The sequence below is a fragment of the Mustela putorius genome, unplaced genomic scaffold (assembly GCF_011764305.1).
Source record: "Mustela putorius furo isolate JIRA1106 unplaced genomic scaffold, ASM1176430v1.1 tig00000095_pilon_pilon_pilon, whole genome shotgun sequence".
NCBI classification, from domain to species: Eukaryota; Metazoa; Chordata; class Mammalia; order Carnivora; family Mustelidae; genus Mustela; species Mustela putorius.
This window is the reverse complement of record NW_025421280.1, coordinates 34,805,362-34,824,906: the sequence shown is the minus strand read 5'-3', so window position 1 is coordinate 34,824,906 and position 19,545 is coordinate 34,805,362. Positions and strand designations below refer to the sequence as shown.

The following is a 19,545-nucleotide window of genomic DNA, read 5'->3' as shown; positions in this document are numbered from 1 at the left end:
AAGTTATTATTTAAATTCCAGTTAGATAACATACAGTGTACTATTAGTTACAGGTGTACAATATAGTGATCCAACAATTCCATATATCAACTGGTGCTCATCACAAGTACCTTCCTCAATCCCCATCACCTATTTAACCCATCTCCCCCAACCAACCTCCCCTCTGGTAACCATCACTTTATTCTCTGTAGTTAAGAGTCTGTTTCTTGGGGCACCTGGGTGGCTCAGTGGTTAAAGCCTCTGCTTTTGGCTCAGGTCATGATCCCAGGGTCCTGGGATCGAGCCCCACATCTGGCTATCTGCTCAGCAGGGAGCCTGCTTCCTCCTCTCTCTCTCTCTGCCTGCCTCTCTGCTTACTTGTGATCTCTGTCAAATAAATAAATAAATAAAACTTAAAAAAAGAGTCTGTTTCTTGGTTTGCCTCTCTCCCTCTCTTTTAATGACTTTGTTCATTTGGTTTTTTCTTCTCTTAAATTCCACGTATGAGTGAAACCATATAGTACTTGTCTTCTCTGACTGACTGACTTTGCTTAGCATTATACTCTGTAGCTCCATTCATGTCATTGCAAATGGCCAAGATTTTTTTTTATGGTAAGTAATATTCCAATATATGTATACACTACATCTTTAGCCACTCATCAATCAATAAATACCTGGACTATTTCTATAATCTGTCTATTGAAATAATGCTGTTATAAATACTGGGGTGCATGTATCCCTTTGATTTAGTGTTTTGCATTTTTTGGTTAAATACCTAGTAGTGTAATTGTAAAATATGGTTGCCCTATTTTTACCTTTTTGAGAACCTCCATACTGTTTTCCAAAGTGGCTGGACCAGTTTGCATTCCCAACAAAAGTGCAAGAGAGTTCCTTTTTCTCCACATTCTTGCAAACACCTGTGGTCTCCCTTGTTGCTGATTTTAGTCAGTCTGACAGGTGTGAGGTGATATCTCATTGTAGTTTTGCTTGTATTTTCTTAGTAAGAGTGATAGTGAACATCTTTTCATGTGTCTGTTAGCCATCTGCATGTCTTCTTTGGAAAAATGTCTATTCATGTCTTCTACCCATTTCTTAACCGGATTATTTGTGTTTTGTGTTTTGAATTTGATAAGTTCTTTATAGATTTTGGAATATTAACCCTTGATGGATACAGCATTTGCAAATATATTCTCCCATTTCATAGGTTCCTTTTTAGTTTTGTTGATGGTTTCCTTCACTGTGTATGGCAGAAGTCTAGTCACAGCAATCAGACAACAAAAAGAAGTAAAAGGCATTCAGATCAGCAAGGAAGAAGTAAAACTTTCACTATTTGCAGATGACATGATACTCTATATAGAAAACACAAAAGACCCCACCAAAAAACTGACAGAATTGATAAATGAATTCAGTAAAGTGGTAAGATACAAAACCAATGTACAGAAATCTGCTGTATTTCTATACACCAATAATGAAGCAGCAGAAAGAGAAATTAAGCAATCAATCCCATTTACAATTCCATCCAAAATAATAAGATATGTAGGAGTAAACTTAACCAAAGAGGTGAAAAACCTGTGTTCTGAAAACTCCCAAACCCTATCAAAAGAAATTGATGATGACACAAAGAAATGGAAAGACATTCCATCCTCATGGATCGGAAGAACAAATATTATTAAAATGTGTGTACTACTCAAAGCAATCTATACATTTATTGCAATTCTTGTCAAAATATTAACAGCATTTTTCACAGAGTTAGAACAAAAATTCCTAAAATTTGTATGGAACCACAAGAGATTTTGAATAGCCAAAGCAACATTTAAAGAGAAAAAAAAAGTAAAGCTGGAAGCATCACAATTCCAGGCTTCAAATTATATTACAAAGTTGTAGTCATCAAGGCAGTATAGTACTGGCACAAAAACAGACACACACAACCATATGATCAATTAAAGCAGGAAAGAATATCCAGTGGAGCATAACAAATAGCATGGAGGACAAGGGGAGATGGAGAGGAGAAGGGAGTTGAGGGAAATTGGAAGGGGAGGTGAACCATGAGAGACTATGGACTCTGAAAAACAATCTGAAGGGTTTGAAGGGGTGGAGGGTGGGAGGTTTGGGAACCAGGTGATGGCTATCAGAGAGGGCATGGATTGCATGGAGCACTGGGTGTGGTGCAAAAACAATGAATACAAATGAAACAAAGAACAGCTCCCCCTACATACACACCATGTCATATACCTGGCTTGTCTCTAGAGTGCAGTTCGCATGGCCCTAACCATGAGATCAGGCAGACTCAAGTCTCTGCTATAACCACAGACTTATTTGATTCTTTCCTGACCTATCCAATTTTTCCCACTTCTCTTCTGGAAAGTGTTATGCTGAAAAAAATAAATAAATTTAAAATAAATAAATAAAATACCCCATGATTCAAAAAATAAACAACTGAGACTTCATCAAATAAATAAAAAGCTTCTGCACAGGGAAGGAAACCATCCAAACTAAAAGGCAACCTATGGAATGGGAGAAGATACTTGCAAATGACACATCTGATAAAGGGTTAATATCCAAAATCTATAAAGAACTTATAAAACTCAACACCCCAAAAATGAAATCCATTTAAAAATTAGTCAGAAGACATGAACAGACCTTTTTCCAAAGAAAACATATAGATGGCCACAGATACATGGAAAGATGCTCACCATCACCAATCATCAGGGAAATTATAAACATATTTATTGTTTTGGCATTTTACAATCAGGATTATTTTCTCTTAGTAGATATGATGGCTTTCTCACTCATCAGGATCAAAGTTCTAATGACCATCTCAAATCAATGAGATAATCACACTATAGCTGTTTTGCAGATTACAAAACTGAGTACAGTTAATGCTGATGTTGCCCTGCAGTGACATAGTTTACCAGTGACAGGTCTCAGGAATTACTGGAGTATGAAAGAACAGCTCCCCCTACATACACACCATGTCATATACTTGGCTTGTCTCTAGAGTGCAGTTCGCATGGCCCTAACCATGAGATCAGGCAGACTCAAGTCTCTGCTATAACCACAGACTTAATTTGATCCTTTCCTGACCTATCCAATTTTTCCCACTTCTCTTCTGACATTTTGGTATCTGTATAACACTTGCCTTGGGACAGTTTGTGAAGACCCCACCAAAAATACCAGGCTTAGGAATTAGAACTCATTTTTAAAACCTCACAAGAGCTACTCAAAGAACAAATCAAGTTTCAACCCAAAGGTAAGATGAACTTACCCAGTAAGTTCTCTAATCATTCTAGAAGAACTTGGTGATGCAAGAATCAGACATTCTGGCGCACCCAATATTTGTCACTTTGAGTCATTCTAGAAACCCCAGTCCATTCAGACGACACAGTCACAGAAGAGAAGATGTTCTATTTATGAGTTTCCTCAAGGCTCCCTTCATGTCCCTGTTCCTCAGGCTGTAGATGAAGGGGTTCATCATTTGAGGGACAACAGTGTACATCATGGAAACCACTGCAGTGTTTCTGGAAGAGTTAGTAAGAGCAGAACTAATGTACACCCCCAAACCTGTCCCATAGAACAAAGATACAACTGACAGGTGAGCCCCACAGGTGGAAAAAGCTTTATACTTTCCACCTGCTGATGGCATTCTCAAAACGGAGGACACTATCTGAGTGTAAGAGAAAATGATTCCACACAGAGGAATACCACCAAATATGCTCGTTGCAAAATATATCAGGATGTTATTGATGAGGGTATCAGAACATGCAAGCTTGATGACCTGAACAACTTCACAGAAGAAGAGAGGGATTTCAAGGTCTGTGCAGAAGGTCAGTTCCAACACCATCAGACTGTGCATCAGGGCATCCACAATGATAATAAACAGGGGGAGTAAAACCAGCAGGCCACAGAGGCGGGAGTTCATAATGACTGTGTACCTTAGTGGATAACAAATGGCCACATAGCGGTCATAGGCCATTACTGCAAGAAGACTACTTTCTAAACTTGCAAAAACCAGGATAAAGCAGATCTGTGTGAGGCAACCTGTGTAACTGATGTGCTGATTCTGTGTTTGGATGTTCACCAGCATCTTTGGGATCGTGGTTGTGCTTAAACAGATGTCATTAATAGACAGATTAGAAAGGAAGAAGTACATGGGGGTGTGGAGGTGGGAGTCAGAGCTGACAGCCAGGATGATGAGCAGGTTTCCCAGGATGGTGACCAGGTACATGGACAGGAACAGGATGAAGAGGGGGAACTGCAGTTCTGGATCCTCTGTCACTCTCATGAGAAGGAAATCTGAAAGATGTGTGTCATTTCTGGGTTCCATGTTGTTGATGAATCTGATGAAAGGATGGAGTCAATCAAATGTGTGTTGTCTAAAAGAAAAGGACAAGCACCACTAGAGGAAAAACCATCTTGGGATGGGATGGAGACTAATAGGAAGGAATAAGAGATGGTGACTTCTGCATGTATATTATTGTTTCTTTAAAAATAATAAAAACCTGGGATGCCTACATGTCTCAGTTAAGTGTCTCCCCTCAGCTCAGGTCATGCTGGGGTCAGAGTCCCACATCAGGCTCCTTGCCCAGCAGGCAGCCTGCTTCTCCCTCTGTCTGCCTCTCCCCCTGCTGTGCTCTCTTTCTCTCTGACAAATAAAATAAATAAAAACCTTTAAAAAATAATAATAACCTGAAGCTGATATTGCAGAGAATCAACCATTGTTAAGTCTGAGGAGGGTTAACAGATAGTCATTTTTAAAAATTACCTTGTTTATGATGCTCTGTTTATTTAAAACATTCAGTAATTTTAGGGGTACCTGGGTGGCTCAGTCAGTTAAGCATCTCACTTCAGCTCAGGTCATAATCACAGAGTCCTGGAATTGAACCCAATATCAGGCTTTTCTCTCTCCGTCTCCCTCTGCCCCTTCCCCCTGCTCATGCTCACGCTCTCTCTCAAATGAATAAAATCTTTTTTTTAAAGATAAAAAAATAAACTGATATGCAGAATGTGAACAACTTATAATGCTTAATATCTTGATCAGACTTAGTTGTTTTTTTAAAAGATTTTATTTATTTATTTGACAGACAGAGATCACAAGTAGGCAGAGAGGCAGGCAGAGAGAGAGAAAGAGGAGGAAGCAGGCTCCCTGCTGAGCAGAGAGCTCCATGTGGGGCTTGATCCCAGAATCCTGGGATCACGACCCGAGCCGAAGGCAGAGGCCTCAACCCACTGAGCCACTCAGGTGCCCCAGACTTAGTTGTTATGTGGGTTTGGTCCACTCTAAGAAAATTCATCAATTAGTGTACCTTTCTTTGTGTATGTTACACTTCAACAATAATGTTTACTTCTGAAAAAGAAAAAACACATTTGGTAATTTTATAAAAAGAAACACACTGGGAAGTCACCTGAAGATTCTCTCTGGGGGGCACCTCGTTGGCACAGTCAGTTAAGCATCCAACTCTTGGTGTAAGCTCAGGTCATGAGCTCAGGGTTGTGAGATCCTGCCCTGCTTTGGGCTCCATACTCAGTGGGAGGTCTGCTTGAGATGCTCTCTCCCTCTAAAATAAATCAATAAATCTTTAAAAATAAAAAGATTGTCTGGATCTCTACAGACTTCAGAGTCAGACAACTGAGATAATACATAAATATGTCAAGAAACAAGTTTTTCCAAACTTCCTGCCCTCTTACCACTACAAGATTATAAACAAATGCCAGAAAATTTTATAATGGTCGTGTTTTTTATACTTTATTTTTTAAAGATTTTATTCATTTATTTGAGAGAGAGCATAAGCACAGGGAGCAGCAGAGGGAGACAGAAGCAGGCTCTCCACTGAGCAAGGAGCCTGATGAAGGTTTCAATCCCAGAACTCTGGGATCATGACCTGAGCAGAAGGCAGAAGCTTAACAAACTGAGCCACCCAAGAACCCCAACACTCTTGTTTTTTAAAAGGCAAATTTGTACTCAGGAGGAAATGGTCCTGGTCATACAAGTGAATGAAAAGATATTAGTAAATGGGATGATGGCAAAAAGCGTAAGGAAACATATGAAAACAAGACAGGAGGGAGGACCATGTGTTACTTGGTTTCAATCACCTGGTATATGTGCTCTTTTCACAGCTGCCTCAGATGAACCTGTAGTAAGACATCTGCTCCCATTTCCAAACACTGAGTAAGGGATATTAGGTTACCTGTTGGCATCAGACTGGAATAATGACTGACATTTCTGATGAACCTTATGGAATATCTGCTCTCAGAAAGGGCAGAGGGATTGAGTGAGATCCAGACGCCTGAGCAAGAAGGATTGCCTGTGGGAGGCGGCTTAGGTGTGTTACTTACTACTTTTCATGTTGAATGAGGTGGTCACAGCCAGATTGCAGTGTCTGTATCCCTAGAGGTTCAATTTCCAAAGCTCCTCATTAACTAAGAAATTTTTCTGTCACAGACATCCCAAGGCAGTGTAAATCCTTAAAGACCAGCACTCTATAGAACAGTGGAATTCAGGGTGGTCCTTTCTTGACCCTACAAGACCAGGTGTACCTCATGTACATTCGGGTCTGTTCATCTCCATTTCTTTTTTTTTTAAATTTTTTATTTCTATTCAGCATAACAGTATTCATTATTTTTGCACCACACCCAGTGCTCCATGCAATCCGTGCCCTCTATAATACCCACCACCTGGTTCCCCCAACCTCCCACTCCCTGCCCCTTCAAAACCCTCAGATTGTTTTTCAGAGTCCATAGTCTCTCATGGTTCACCTCCCCTTCCAATTTCCCCCAACTCCTTTCTCCTCTCCATCTCCCCTTGTCCTCCATGCTATTTGTTATGCTCCACAAATAAGTGAAAACATATGATAATTGACTCTCTCTGTTTGACTTATTTTACTCAGCCTAATCTCTTCCAGTCCTGTCCATGTTGCTACAAAAGTTGGGTATTCATCCTTTCTGATGGAGGCATCATACTCCATAGTGTATATGGACCACATCTTCCTTATCCATTCGTCCATTGAAGGGCATCTTGGTTCTTTCCATAGTTTGGCGACCGTGGCCATTGCTGCTATAAACATTGGGGTGCAGATGGCCCTTCTTTTCACGGCATCTGTATATTTGGGGTAAATACCCAGGAGTGCAATTGCAGGGTCATAGGGAAGCTCTATTTTTAATTTCTTGTTCATCTCCATTTCAAATAATTTGCAAATATAGATACACCATTCTTCTCTAACTAAATTTCAGTCTTCATTGTTTGGGTATTAATGAAGGGATTTCTATCCAATGAATGACATCAGTAAGTCTGATATCAATTCTAGTTGTGAAAATATAGTTTGTATATATTGATATAAATAATACAGGTAAAAATATAGCTGAGTTGTTATAAAATGGGAAACTCTCAAAGGTTTTTCTTCTGGGTGCCTGAATGGCTCAGTAGGTCAAGCCTCTGCCTTCAGTTCAGGTCATGATCTCAGAGTGCTGGGATTGAGCCCCACATTGGGCTCTCTGCTCAGTGGGGAGCCTGCATCTCTCCTCTCTCTCTGCCTGCCTCTCTGCCTACTTGTGATACCCCTCTCTCTCTCTCTCTTTCTCTCTCTGTTAAATAAATAAATAAATAAATATTTTAAAAGAAAGTTTTTCTTCTAAGAATCACTGTTTCCTGAAGCTTAATCTTCACTGTGTATATTTACAAGTATATTTATAATTAGATTCTAATTTATCCTGCGTGACAATTTTGACTAGAGTCAATGCAGACTCTGTTACTTCTTTTTACATATTGTAACTATTTTTTCTTTTTTTTTCACAGTATTTTCAATTTACATATTTGTTCACTTTAGGGGACTGTGGGTTAAAATTATCCAAAGAACTCATATGAATCAGTAAGAAAAACATAAACCCAGTAGAAATACCAAAAACATATATTTAAAAGAAAGGGAAACTGAGACCTGAAACCATAAATATCCTAGAAGCAAGCACAGGCAGCAATTTCTCTGACATCAGCCACAGCAACATTTTCTAGTTAAATCTCCTAAGGCAGAGGAAACAAGTGAATCATTGAACATTGTATCAAAAACTAATGATGTACTATACCTTGGCTAACTGAATTTAAATAAATACAATAAAGCAACATTAAACTATTGAAACTACATCAAAATGAAAAGTTTCTGCACAGCTAAGGAAACAGTCAAAAGAACAAAAAACAGCCTACTGAATGGGAGAAGATACATCTGATAAGGGATTAGTATCCAAAATATGCAAAGAACTTATACAACTCAACTAGAAAAAAAATCCAAAAAAAATCAAAAAATGGACAGAGGAGGGGCGCCTGGGTGGCTCAGTGGGTTGAGCCGCTGCCTTCGGCTCAGGTCATGATCTCAGGGTCCTGGGATCGAGTCCCGCATCGGGCTCTCTGCTCAGCGGGGAGCCTGCTTCCCTCTCTTTCTCTCTGCCTGCCTCTCCATCTACTTGTGATTTCCCTCTGTCAAATAAATAAATAAAATCTTTAAAAAAAAATGGACAGAGGAAATGAATAGACATTTCTCCAATGAAGACATGCAGATGGACAACAGACAATGAAAAGATAATCAACATCTGATGATTAGTGATCATGAAGAAAATGCAAATCAAAACCACAATGAGATGTCACCTCACACACATCAGAATGACTTAACAATAAGCTATGCCAATTAATTAAAAAATACAAGGAACAGGTGTTCGTAAGGATGTGGAGAAAATGGAAGCTTTACATATTGTTGGTGGGAATGCAAGCTGGTGCAGCCACTGTGGAAAACAATATGGAAGATTAATCAAAGAATTAAAAATGGAATTACCATATGGTCCAGTAATTCTACTACTGGGTATTTTCCCAAATCCAAAAATACTCATTCAAAAAGATTATATATATATATATATATATATATATATATATATATTTGATATTTATATATATATATATAAATTTGATATTTATATATATATATATATCCCTATGTTCATTACACCATTATTTACAATAGCCAGATTATGGAAGCAATCCAAGTGTCCATTCATAGATGGATGGATGGATAAAGAAGATGTGATATAGGGGCACCTGGGTGGCTCAGTAGGTTGGAGCCACTGCCTTAAGCTCAGGTCATGATCCCAGGGTCCTAGGATCAAGCCCCGCATCAGGGGTGGGGGTGGGGGGGTCTCTGATCAGCAGGGAGCCTTCTCAGAGAGTCTGCTTCCCCACTCCCCCGCTGCCTGCCTCTCTGCCTACTTGTGATCTCTGTCAAATAAATAGACATTATCTTTTTAAAGTTTTTTTTAAAAAAGAAGATATGGTATATGCATACAATGGAGTATTTCTCAGTCATAAAAAAGAATGAAATCTTCCCATTTGCAACAATATGGCAAGATTTGTCAGAGAAATGATTTCACATGATTTCACTGATAGGTAGAATTTAAGAAACAAAACAAATCATCAAAGAAAAAGAGAGACAGGGCACCAGGGTGGCTCAGTCAGTTAAGCGTCTGCCTTTGGCTCAGGTCATGATCCCAGGATTCTGGGATCAAGTCCCACATCAGGGACTCTGTTCTCCATCTCCCTCTACCTCTCCCCACCCTGCTCGTGCTCTCTTGCTTGCTCTATCTCAAATAAATACATACATAAGATCTTATCTAAAAAAAAAGAGACCAAAAAAAAAAAAAAAAACCATACACCCCCCTGCCCACCAAAAAACATACTCTTACATACAGAGAATAAACTGCTGGTTACCAGAAGGAAGGTGTGTGGAGGGATGGGTAAAATAGGTGAGAGGGATGAAGAGTACATTTATCATCATGAGCACTGAGTAATGTATAAAACTGCTGAATCATTCTATTGTAGAGCAAAACTAATATAATATTAATTATACTGGATTGAAAAATGTTTAAATTTAAAAATGTTTAAATTAAAACTTTATAAATAATAAAAGAAAATGAAGATCTGAAGATGCCCAGCCACATAACAATAAGCTATGCCAATTAATAAATTATTTTTACTCCCACCAGGTTATCAGTATCCTTGAAAGTATACTGATGTGGTATAGATTATCAGGACCTTCTAACATGTGTTAACTGGCTCTCTTATTTCCATCAAGGGACATATATGAGAGTATTCCAACAGGTTATTCATAGTAACAGAAAACTACTTACAAACAAAATTTCCCTCAATATTGGACAGGATACCTATTTTGAAAACTCACCACATATCATGTAAAAACACAGAGGAATGGAAATAAGTTATTTATTTATATGCCCAACATGATTAAATATCAAAGTACAATAATGAGAAAAACAATTAAGATGAAAATGCATACATCATATTAAACTTCTAACAAGTTTGAAAATAGGCAGATTTATAAATTGAACAGGAATATGTATCAGATGATAAGAGGACGATGTTTAATTCTACTGCCAGTTTCAGAGGGCAAATATGATTAAATATTTGAAATTTCATAGAATTCAACCCAAAAGAAGAACTTCAAAGGAAATAAGTAAACGGGGCGCCTGGGTTGCTCAATTGGTAAAGCAGCTGCCTTTGGCTCAGGTCATGATCCCACGGTCTTGGGATCAAGTCCCACATCCGGCTCCTTGGCTCCTTGCTCCGCAGGGAGCCTGCTTTTCCCTCTGCTTCTGCCTGCCTCTCTGCCTGTGCTCACTCACTCGCTCTCTCTCCCTCTGTCTCTGACAAATAAATAAATAAATAAATAAATAAAGTCAAAAGTGTTTGTACCTAGAATGAGGAGAGGATAATGTAAGTGGCAGATCACACAGATAGGTCCTAGGGTGATGGCATCGTTCTTTTTAACCCCTGGGTAAGTGTAAATGTTCTTATTATGTGACTATTCTTTCAAATCTACAGGTAGATTTTATGTACTGTTAAGTATATACAACATTAAAAAGCAAAACTGAAGAAAGATCTTCCCTCTTCCTAACTGGGAATACATCCTCCCATAAGCTTTTTATTCTTTTCTTTTTTTTTTTTTTTAAGATTTTATTTAGTTATTTGAGGGAGAGGTAGAGAGAGCATGAGTGAAGGGATGCAGAGGGAGAGGGAGAAGCAGGCTCCTGGCTGAGCAGGGATCTCAATGCAGGGCTGGATCCCAGGACCTTGGAGTCACGCCCTGAGCTGAAAATAGACATTTAACTGACTAAACCACCCAGGCACCCCTCTTTCTATTTCTTTTTTTTTTTTAATTAAAATGGGTCATGCTTTGAAAAAAAAATCTCAAATTTAGTTCTGAGTGTAAAAATGAGTGCACAGGGATGCCTGGGTGGCTCAGTCCGGTAAGCCTTCAGCTCAGGTCATGGTCTCAGGGTCCTGAGATTGAGTCCCCCATATGGGGCTCCCAGTTCAGTAGGGAGTCTGCTTCTCCCTCTGCTCCTCCCCCCACTTGTGCTCTCTTGCTAGCAAGTTCTCTCAATTAATTAGATAAAAACTTTAAAAAAATTCCTCAACTCTATGGTCAAATAATCTTTGACAAAACAGGAAAAAATATACAGTGGAAAAAAGACAGTCTCCTCAATAAATGGTGCTGGGGAAACTGGGCAGCTATATGTAGAAGAATGCAACTCGACCATTCTCTTACACTGTACACAAAGATAAACTCAAAATGGATAAAAGACCTCAACATGAGACAGGAATCCATCAGAAGCCTAGAGGAGAACATAGGCAGTAATCTCTTCAATATCAGCCACAGCAACTTCTTTCAAGATTATGTCTCCAAAGGCAAAGGAAACAAAAGCCAAAATAAACTTCTGGGACTTCATCAAAATCCAAAGCTTCTGCATAGCAAAGGAAACAGTCAAGAAAACAAAGAGGCAACCCACGGAATGGGAGAAGATATTTGCAAATGAAAGTACAGACAAAAGATTGATATCCAGGATCTATAATGAACTCCTCAAACTCAACACACACAAAACAGACAACATATCAAAAAATGGGCAGAAGATATGAACAGACACTTCTCCAATAAAGACATACAAATGGCTATCAGACACGTGAAAAAATGTTCGTCATCACTAGCCCTCAGGGAGATTCAAATTAAAACCACATTGAGATATCACCTTACACCAGTTAGAATGGCCAAAATTAGCAAGACAGGAAACAACATGTGTTGGAGGGGATGTGGAGAAAGGGAAACCCTCTTCCACTGTTGGTGGGAGTGCAAGTTGGTGCAGCCACTTTGGAGAACAGTGTGGAGATTCCTCAAGGACTTAAAAATAGAACTTCCCTATGACCCTGCCATTGCACTCCTGGGTATTTACCCCAAAGATCCAGATGTAGTGAAAAGAAGGGCCATCTGTACCCCAATGTTTATAGCAGCAATGGCCATGGTCGCCAAACTGTGGAAAGAACCAAGATGCCCTTCAAAAGACGAATGGATAAAGAAGATGTGGTCCATGGTCCATATACACTATGGAGTATTATGCCTCCATCAGAAAGGATGAATACCCAACTTGTGTGGCAACATGGACGGGACTGGAAGAGATTATGCTGAGTGAAATAAGTCAAGCAGAGAAGAGTCAATTATCATATGTTTTCACTTATTTGTGGAGCATAACAAATAGCATGGAGGACATGGGGAGATAGAGACGAGAAGGGAGTTGGGGGAAATTGGAAGGGGAGGTGAGCCATGAGAGACTATGGACTCTGAAAAACAATCTGAGGGTTTTGAAGGGGCAGGGGGGTAGGAGGTCAGGGTACCAGGTGGTGGGTATTATAGAGGGCACGGATTGCATGGAGCACTGGGTGTGGTGCAAAAATAATGAATACTGTTATGCTAAAAATAAAAAATAAATTTTAAAAAAAGACCAAAAAAAAGAAGGGATTTATATTAAAATAGATAATTTGGGGGAGCCTGGGTGGCTCAGAGGGTTAAGCCTCTGCCTTTGGCTCAGGTCCTGATCTCAGGGTCCAGGGATCAAGCCCCACATCGGGCTTTCAGCTCAGCAGGGAGCCTGCTTCCCCATCTCTCTCTCCCTACTTGTGATCTCCATCAAATTAAATAAAACCTTTAAAAATGTTTAAAATACACAGTTTTATATATATGCCAAATGTGAATGAAATCTACTTTATCTCCATCCACTAAAATATGCATATGTATGCACTGACACCAATAAAAAGATGATATATCAGTTAAAAAAAAAAAAAGTCCCTCAAAAAGTCCCTCAAATGTCTCCCCAGAGGTTCAAAGTCAGTCATTCTTGCTGGAGTCAGGGAAACCTCAGTGTGAACAAAGGTCTCAGGGGATTTACCTACGTGGCTGTGCTGTGAGCCTCAATGGAGGAATCTTCACACTACAGACACTACCAGTGCCAGGGCAGGGAGCTGTTTCTCAGATGTGATGCTGAAAATAAAACCATCCCTCAACGTCCAGTAACAACAGGTTCTCCAGCAACTCCGATTCTCCAGAGACCACCACTGTTTAATCCCCTCCCAGAAAAGGTGACTTTAATTTACAGACCTTTTTTTCTGCATTTATGGGGAAAGAAATGCTCCTAATAATGACAATTTCCCTTTTCTCTACTCTTACACTCAATATTTCCTTATCAAAAAACAAACAAAAAAAGCATTTCTCTGCAGAATAACTTTATAAAAAGACATACTTAGGGGCACCTGGGTGGCTCAGTGTGTTAAAGCCTCAGCCTTCGGCTCAGGTCATGATCCCAGGATACTGGGATCGATCCCCGCATTGGGCTCTCTGCTTGACAGGGAGCCTGCTTACCTTCCTCTCTGCCTACTTGTGGTCTCTGTATGTCAAATAAATAAATAAAATCTTAAAAAAATTAAAAAATAAAGACTCACTTAAAATATTTGCATTATAGCCCTAAGACTGCACCCAATCTCTATGACATTAATGATACAATTAATTTTATTCAATTATGTTTCCCCATATGTAGGAAACAGCAATAAAAGCTCAGATACATTCTTATAAATAAACCAATGGAGGGCCCCTGGGTGGCTCAGTCAGTTCAACATCTGCCTTCAGCTCATATCGTGATCCCAGGGTCCTGAGATCTGCCCCCACCTCTGGCTCCCTGCTGAGCAGGGAGCCTGCTTCTCCCACTCCTGCTTTCCCTGCTTGTGTACTCTCTCTCTCTGTGTCAAAGAATAAATAAAATCTTTAAAATAAATAAATAAATAACCAATGAGGTTTTTAACAAGTAAGATCAAACTTTGCCCTGACCAGAAAAGTCAATTGATAAATACAACAAAACAAATTGCTGACACCAGTGGTAAAAAAAAAATATGAGTTACAAGACTTAAGAATATATAGGCTGTGTAAGACATAAAAGAGAGGTGCCTGGGTGGCTCAGTTGGTTAAGCAGCCAACTCTTGGTTTCCACTCAGGTTGTTATCTCAGGGTCATGAGATCAAGCCCCACAGTGGGCTCCCCATTCAGCAGAGAATCTGTTTGAGATTCTCTGTCCCTCCCTCTGCTCTCACGCAGAGGTGCATGCTCTCCCTCTCTCAAATAAATAAATCAATCTTTTTTTTTTTTTTTAAAGACCTGTAAGATATGGAACACAATGACAGCAGTTAAATCCTGTGGAATACTTGCTAGTTGTCAAGCATTGTCCTAAGTGTTTGTAATGCTTATGGGGGTGGACTTCCCAGCAGGAGTTACATTCCATATGATCAGTAATCATTTTCCCAAAACCAAGAATTAGATTAAGTAGAATCCTATTCTCAGGGAATAGACTAAAGGGCATTTATTCTGCATGAGTCAATGCAATGTCAAGTAACAACAAAACCAGAGTTCAACAGTCAGATTTGTCTCCAGGTATCATATCAGGATAAGATGCCCATATCTGTCACAGCCATCTGTGTCCATGAGGGGAACCAGCCCAAGATAAACCCACCACACAGAAAAATAAGTAAGTTTACCTCTACATTCCCTACCTCTGAAGTAGTTATCAGGAATACATCATTCCTAAAATCAACAACACAAGAAACAAAAGGTGTTGGCAGGGATGTGGAGAAAAAAGAACCCCTCATGCACTTCTGGAGGGAAGGCAAACTGCTACAGCCACTGTGGAAAACAGTATGGAGGGTACTCAAGAAGTTAAAATAGAATTACCCCATGATCTGGTCATCACACTACTGGGTATTTACCCAAAATATACAAAAACATGAATTCAAAGGTATACATGTACTCCTATGTTTATTGAAGCATTATTTACAATAGCCAAATTATGGAAGCAGCCCAAGTGTCCTCTCATAGATGAATGGATAAAGAAGACATCATGTATATATATACATATGTATGTGTATATATATGCATATATATACACACATCATGTATATATACATATATGTATGCTTACATATATGTATATGAATAAATAATATTCCACTGTGTATGTATAATATTCATTATATATCTATATATAACATATACAAGCAGACATATAAAATGGACTATTATTCAGCCATAAAGAGAAATGGAATCTTGCCATTTATAACAACATGAATGGAGCTAGAGAGTATAACGCTAAGTGAAGCCAGTCAGAGAAAGACAAATACTGTATGATTTAACTTATATGTGGAATTTAAGAAACAAGACCAATAAGCAAAAGAGGAAAAAAAGAGATAGAGGCCACCCAAGAAACAGACTAACTTTAGAGAATAAACTGATGGTTATCAGAGGGGAAGTGGGTGGGTGAAATAGGAGATTGGAGTTAAGGAGGGCACTTTTTATGACCACTGGGTGTTGTATGGAAGCATTGAATCACGATATTGTACACCTGAAACTAACAGAACACTGTGTGTTACCTACCTGGAATTAAAATCAGAACTTTAAAAAAAATATTTAACAATCTTTATTGCTCATGTCCATTAGAGCCAGGGTTACTTTCTTTTAGCAGAAACAAAGATTTTTTCACTAATTAAGATAAATTGTTTCACCATCATCTCAAACTATTACAGTGTAGTAGATGCTGATAGTGCCTTTGCAGAGACTCGGTCTACCAGTGACCACTCTTGTAAACTACCAAATTAGGTGTAAAAGATCTGCTTTTCCCATGTTTCATAGTAGGCTTACTTTAGAACTGCATGTATGGAATTGGCAGTATTATGTCTCTGTGACTACAGACTTACTTGGATCCTCTTCACGATCCACCCAACTTCTTTACTTTTCTTCTTCCTGGAATATCCCCCCAAAATCACTGTATGCCCTCCCTCAGGTTCAGCTCTCTGGACCTGACCAAAGAAACTGAGCTTGATAATGGAATTTGTTTCTGAAACATCACAGAGCCATTCAAAGAACAATTCAAGTTGTTCAACATAGTATTAGAAGTCCTAGCAACAGCAATCAGACAACAAAAAGAAATAAAAGGTATCCAAACTGGTAATGAAGAAGTCAAACTTCTCTCTTCGCAGATGACATGATTCTTTATATGGAAAACCCAAAAGACTCCACCCCCAAACTACTAGAACTCATACAACAATTCAGCAACGTGGCAGGATACAAAGTCAATGTGCAGAAATCAGTGGCTTTCTTATACACTAACAGTGAAAATACAGAAAGGGAAATTAGAGAATCGATTCCATTTACTCTAGCACCAAGAACCATAAGATACCTGGGAATAAACCTAACCAAAGAGGTAAAGGATCTGTACATGAGGAACTACAGAACACTCATGAAGGAAATTGAAGAAGACACAAAAAGATGGAAGATCATTCCATGCTCTTGGATTGGAAGAATAAACATTGTTAAAATGTCTATACTGCCTAGAGCAATCTATACTTTTAATACCATTCCGATCAAAATTCCACCAGTATTCTTCAAAGAGCTGGAGCAAATAATCCAGAAATTTGTATGGAATCAGAAGAGACCCCAAATCACTAAGGAAATGTTGAAAAACAAAAATAAAACTGGGGGCATCACGTTACCTGGTTTCAAGCTTTATCACAAAGCTGTGGTCACTAAGAGAGCATGGTACTGGCATAAAAACAGACACATAGACCAGTGGAACAGAGTAGAGACCCCAGATATGGACCCTCAACTCTATGGTCAACTAATCTTCGACAAAACAGGAAAAATTATACAGTGGAAAAAAGACAGTCTCTTCAATAAATGGTGCTGGGAAAACTGGGCAGCTAAATGTAGAAGAATGAAACTCGACCATTCTCTTACACCGTACACAAAGATAAACTCAAAATGGATAAAAGACCTCAACATGAGACAGGAATCCATCAGAATCCTAGAGAAGAACATAGGCAGCAATCTCTTCGATATCAGCCACAGCAACTTCTTTCAAGATATGTCTCCAAAGGCAAAGGAAACAAAAGCCAAAATAAACTTTTGGGACTTCATAAAAATCAAAAGCTTCTGCACAGCAAAGGAAACAGTCAAAAAAACAAAGAGGGAACCCACGGAATGGGAGAAGATATTTGCAAATGACAGTACAGACAAAAGGTTGATATCCAGGATCTATAATGAACTCCTCAAACTCAACACACACAAAACAGGAAATCATATTTTAAAAATGGGCAGAAGATATGAACAGAGACTTCTCCAATAAAGACATATAAATGGCTATCAGACACATGAAAAAATGTTCAAGTTTCAACCCAAAGTTAAGATGAACTTACCCAGTAAGTTCTCTAATCATTCTAGAACTTGGTGATGCAAGAATCAGACATTCTGGCTCACCCAGTATTTCTGTCACTTTGATTCATTCTAGAAACCCCAGTCCATTCAGATGACACAGTCACAGAAGAGGTGTTCTATTTATGAGTTTCCTCAAGGCTCCCTTCATGTCCCTGTTCCTCAGGCTGTAGATGAAGGCCTTCATCATTTGAGGGACAACAGTGTACATCATGGAAACCACTGCAGTGTTTCTGGAAGAGTTAGTAAGAGAAGAACTAATGTATACCCCAAAAGCTGTCCCATAGAACAAAGATACAACTGACAGGTGAGACCCACAGTTGGAAAAAGCTTTATACTTTCCACCTGCTGATGGCATTCTCAAAACAGAGGACACTATCTGAGTGTAAGAGAAAATGATTCCACACAGAGGAATACCACCAAATATGCTCGTTGCAAAATATATCAGGATGTTATTGATGAGGGTATCAGAACATGCAATCTTGATCACCTGAACAACTTCACAGAAGAAGAGAGGGATTTCAAGGTCTGTGCAGAAAGTCAGTTGCAACAACATCAGGCTGTGCATCAAGGCATCCACAATGCTAATAAACAAGGAGAGAAGTATGAAGAGGCCACAGAGGTGGGAGTTCATAATGACTGTGTACCTTAGTGGATAACAAATGGCCACATAGTGGTCATAAGCCATTACTGAAAGAATACAACTATCCAAACTTGCAAAAACCAGGACAAAGCAGACCTGTGTGAGGCAGCCTGTGTAAGTGATGCTCTGGTTCTGTGTTTGGATGTTCACCAGCATCTTTGGGACTGTCGTTGTGCTTAAGCAGATGTCAGTAAAGGACAGGTTGGAGAGGAAGAAGTACATGGGGGTGTGGAGGTGGGGGTCTGAGATGTCAGCCAGGATGATGAGCAGGTTTCCCATGACAGTGACCAGGTACATGGACAGGAACAGGCTGAAGATGAGGGGCTGCAGTTCTGGATCCTCTGTCACTTCCAGGAGAAGAAATTCTAAAATGTCTGTTTCATTTCTGGGTTCCATATTGTTGATGAATCTGATTGTAATGATTATGGCAACAAGACAATGAAATGTCAGCCTCTAGGCAAGCAGAAGGAGTATCACCAAGCACAAGGCACCTTGTTGGGAAAGGAAAATGTCCAATGGAGAGATGCCTTCTCTTTGCATATTATTTTGTTATTTTGAAAAAAGATCTAAAGTGAATAAAGCAGTGAGTCAAGATTTGTTAATTCTGGAAAGGGTTGAGGAATCATCATTTTTAAAATTAGACTATTCTTTAATTTGGTAACTTCACTAGAAAAAATGGGTAGTGAGACTGTCTGGATCTCCACTCCCTTCTGCAGATACCTCACAGCCTGGCAACAGAGATAATACAACAGTATGTTAAAAACCCACAACTGGAAGATACAGAGAAACTGCCCAAGCCAACTCCCAGAAACCAGTAGAAAGACTGAGCAAACGTTGTTATATAATAACAATCATCCTATTTGCAAATGCACATGTTCCTGCTGAGAAGGAAAAATGTCTTTCTCACAGAAAGAAAAAAGAAACTGACAGAATGATAACTATTTGGGGACTGGAGGAAAGGTTCAAGGAAATAAGTCAAGAAAATAGAAGACAGGCAGGAAGCAAATGGATGTCTTGATTCCACATGTACTCCTCACAATTTCTGCTGGATAAACTTGTAGTAAAATATATGCCCTCATTTCCAAACATTAACTAAGGGACATCAGGTTACCTAGATGACATCACTGTGGAATGATACAGGACATCTCTGCTAGATGCTGGATAATAGAGACTGGTGCTCCACCTACAGAAAGAAGAAAGGGAGGGAGTGAAGCATCAGGCTCCTCAGAAAGAGAGATCATCATCAGGGTGAGGCACAGATATGCTATTTATTTCCTGGGGCAGGGCTGTTGAGCGAGGCTG

At 39.3% G+C, this 19,545-nt stretch overlaps 2 protein-coding genes across 2 annotated transcripts; both read right to left on the bottom strand.

Moving 5' to 3' along the window:
- Positions 1 to 3,364: 3,364 nt before the first annotated feature.
- Positions 3,365 to 4,303, bottom strand: LOC101678835 (olfactory receptor 7G1-like). Its single transcript, XM_004771739.2, has one exon. It carries the CDS (start codon positions 4,301 to 4,303, stop codon positions 3,365 to 3,367), a length of 939 nt encoding a protein of 312 aa, XP_004771796.1.
- Positions 4,304 to 14,982: 10,679 nt separating this feature from the next.
- LOC101689485 (olfactory receptor 7G1-like) lies at positions 14,983 to 18,639 on the bottom strand. Its single transcript, XM_004771767.3, has 2 exons — positions 17,724 to 18,639; positions 14,983 to 15,032 (listed from the first exon to the last, which is right to left on the bottom strand). The coding sequence occupies exons 1-2, from the start codon at positions 18,637 to 18,639 to the stop codon at positions 14,983 to 14,985; spliced, it is 966 nt and encodes a 321-aa protein (XP_004771824.2).
- Positions 18,640 to 19,545: the final 906 nt, after the last annotated feature.

Coding starts and splice junctions, on each gene's coding strand:
- LOC101689485 (XM_004771767.3), bottom strand. CDS start 18,639: ATGGAACCCAGAAATGAAACAGACATTTTAGAATTTCTTCTCCTGGAA. Junction 15,033..17,723: donor AGCCTTGAGGAAACTCATAA/ATAGAACACCTC, acceptor TACCCTCCATAC/TGTTTTCCACAGTGGCTGTA.
- LOC101678835 (XM_004771739.2), bottom strand. CDS start 4,303: ATGGAACCCAGAAATGACACACATCTTTCAGATTTCCTTCTCATGAGA.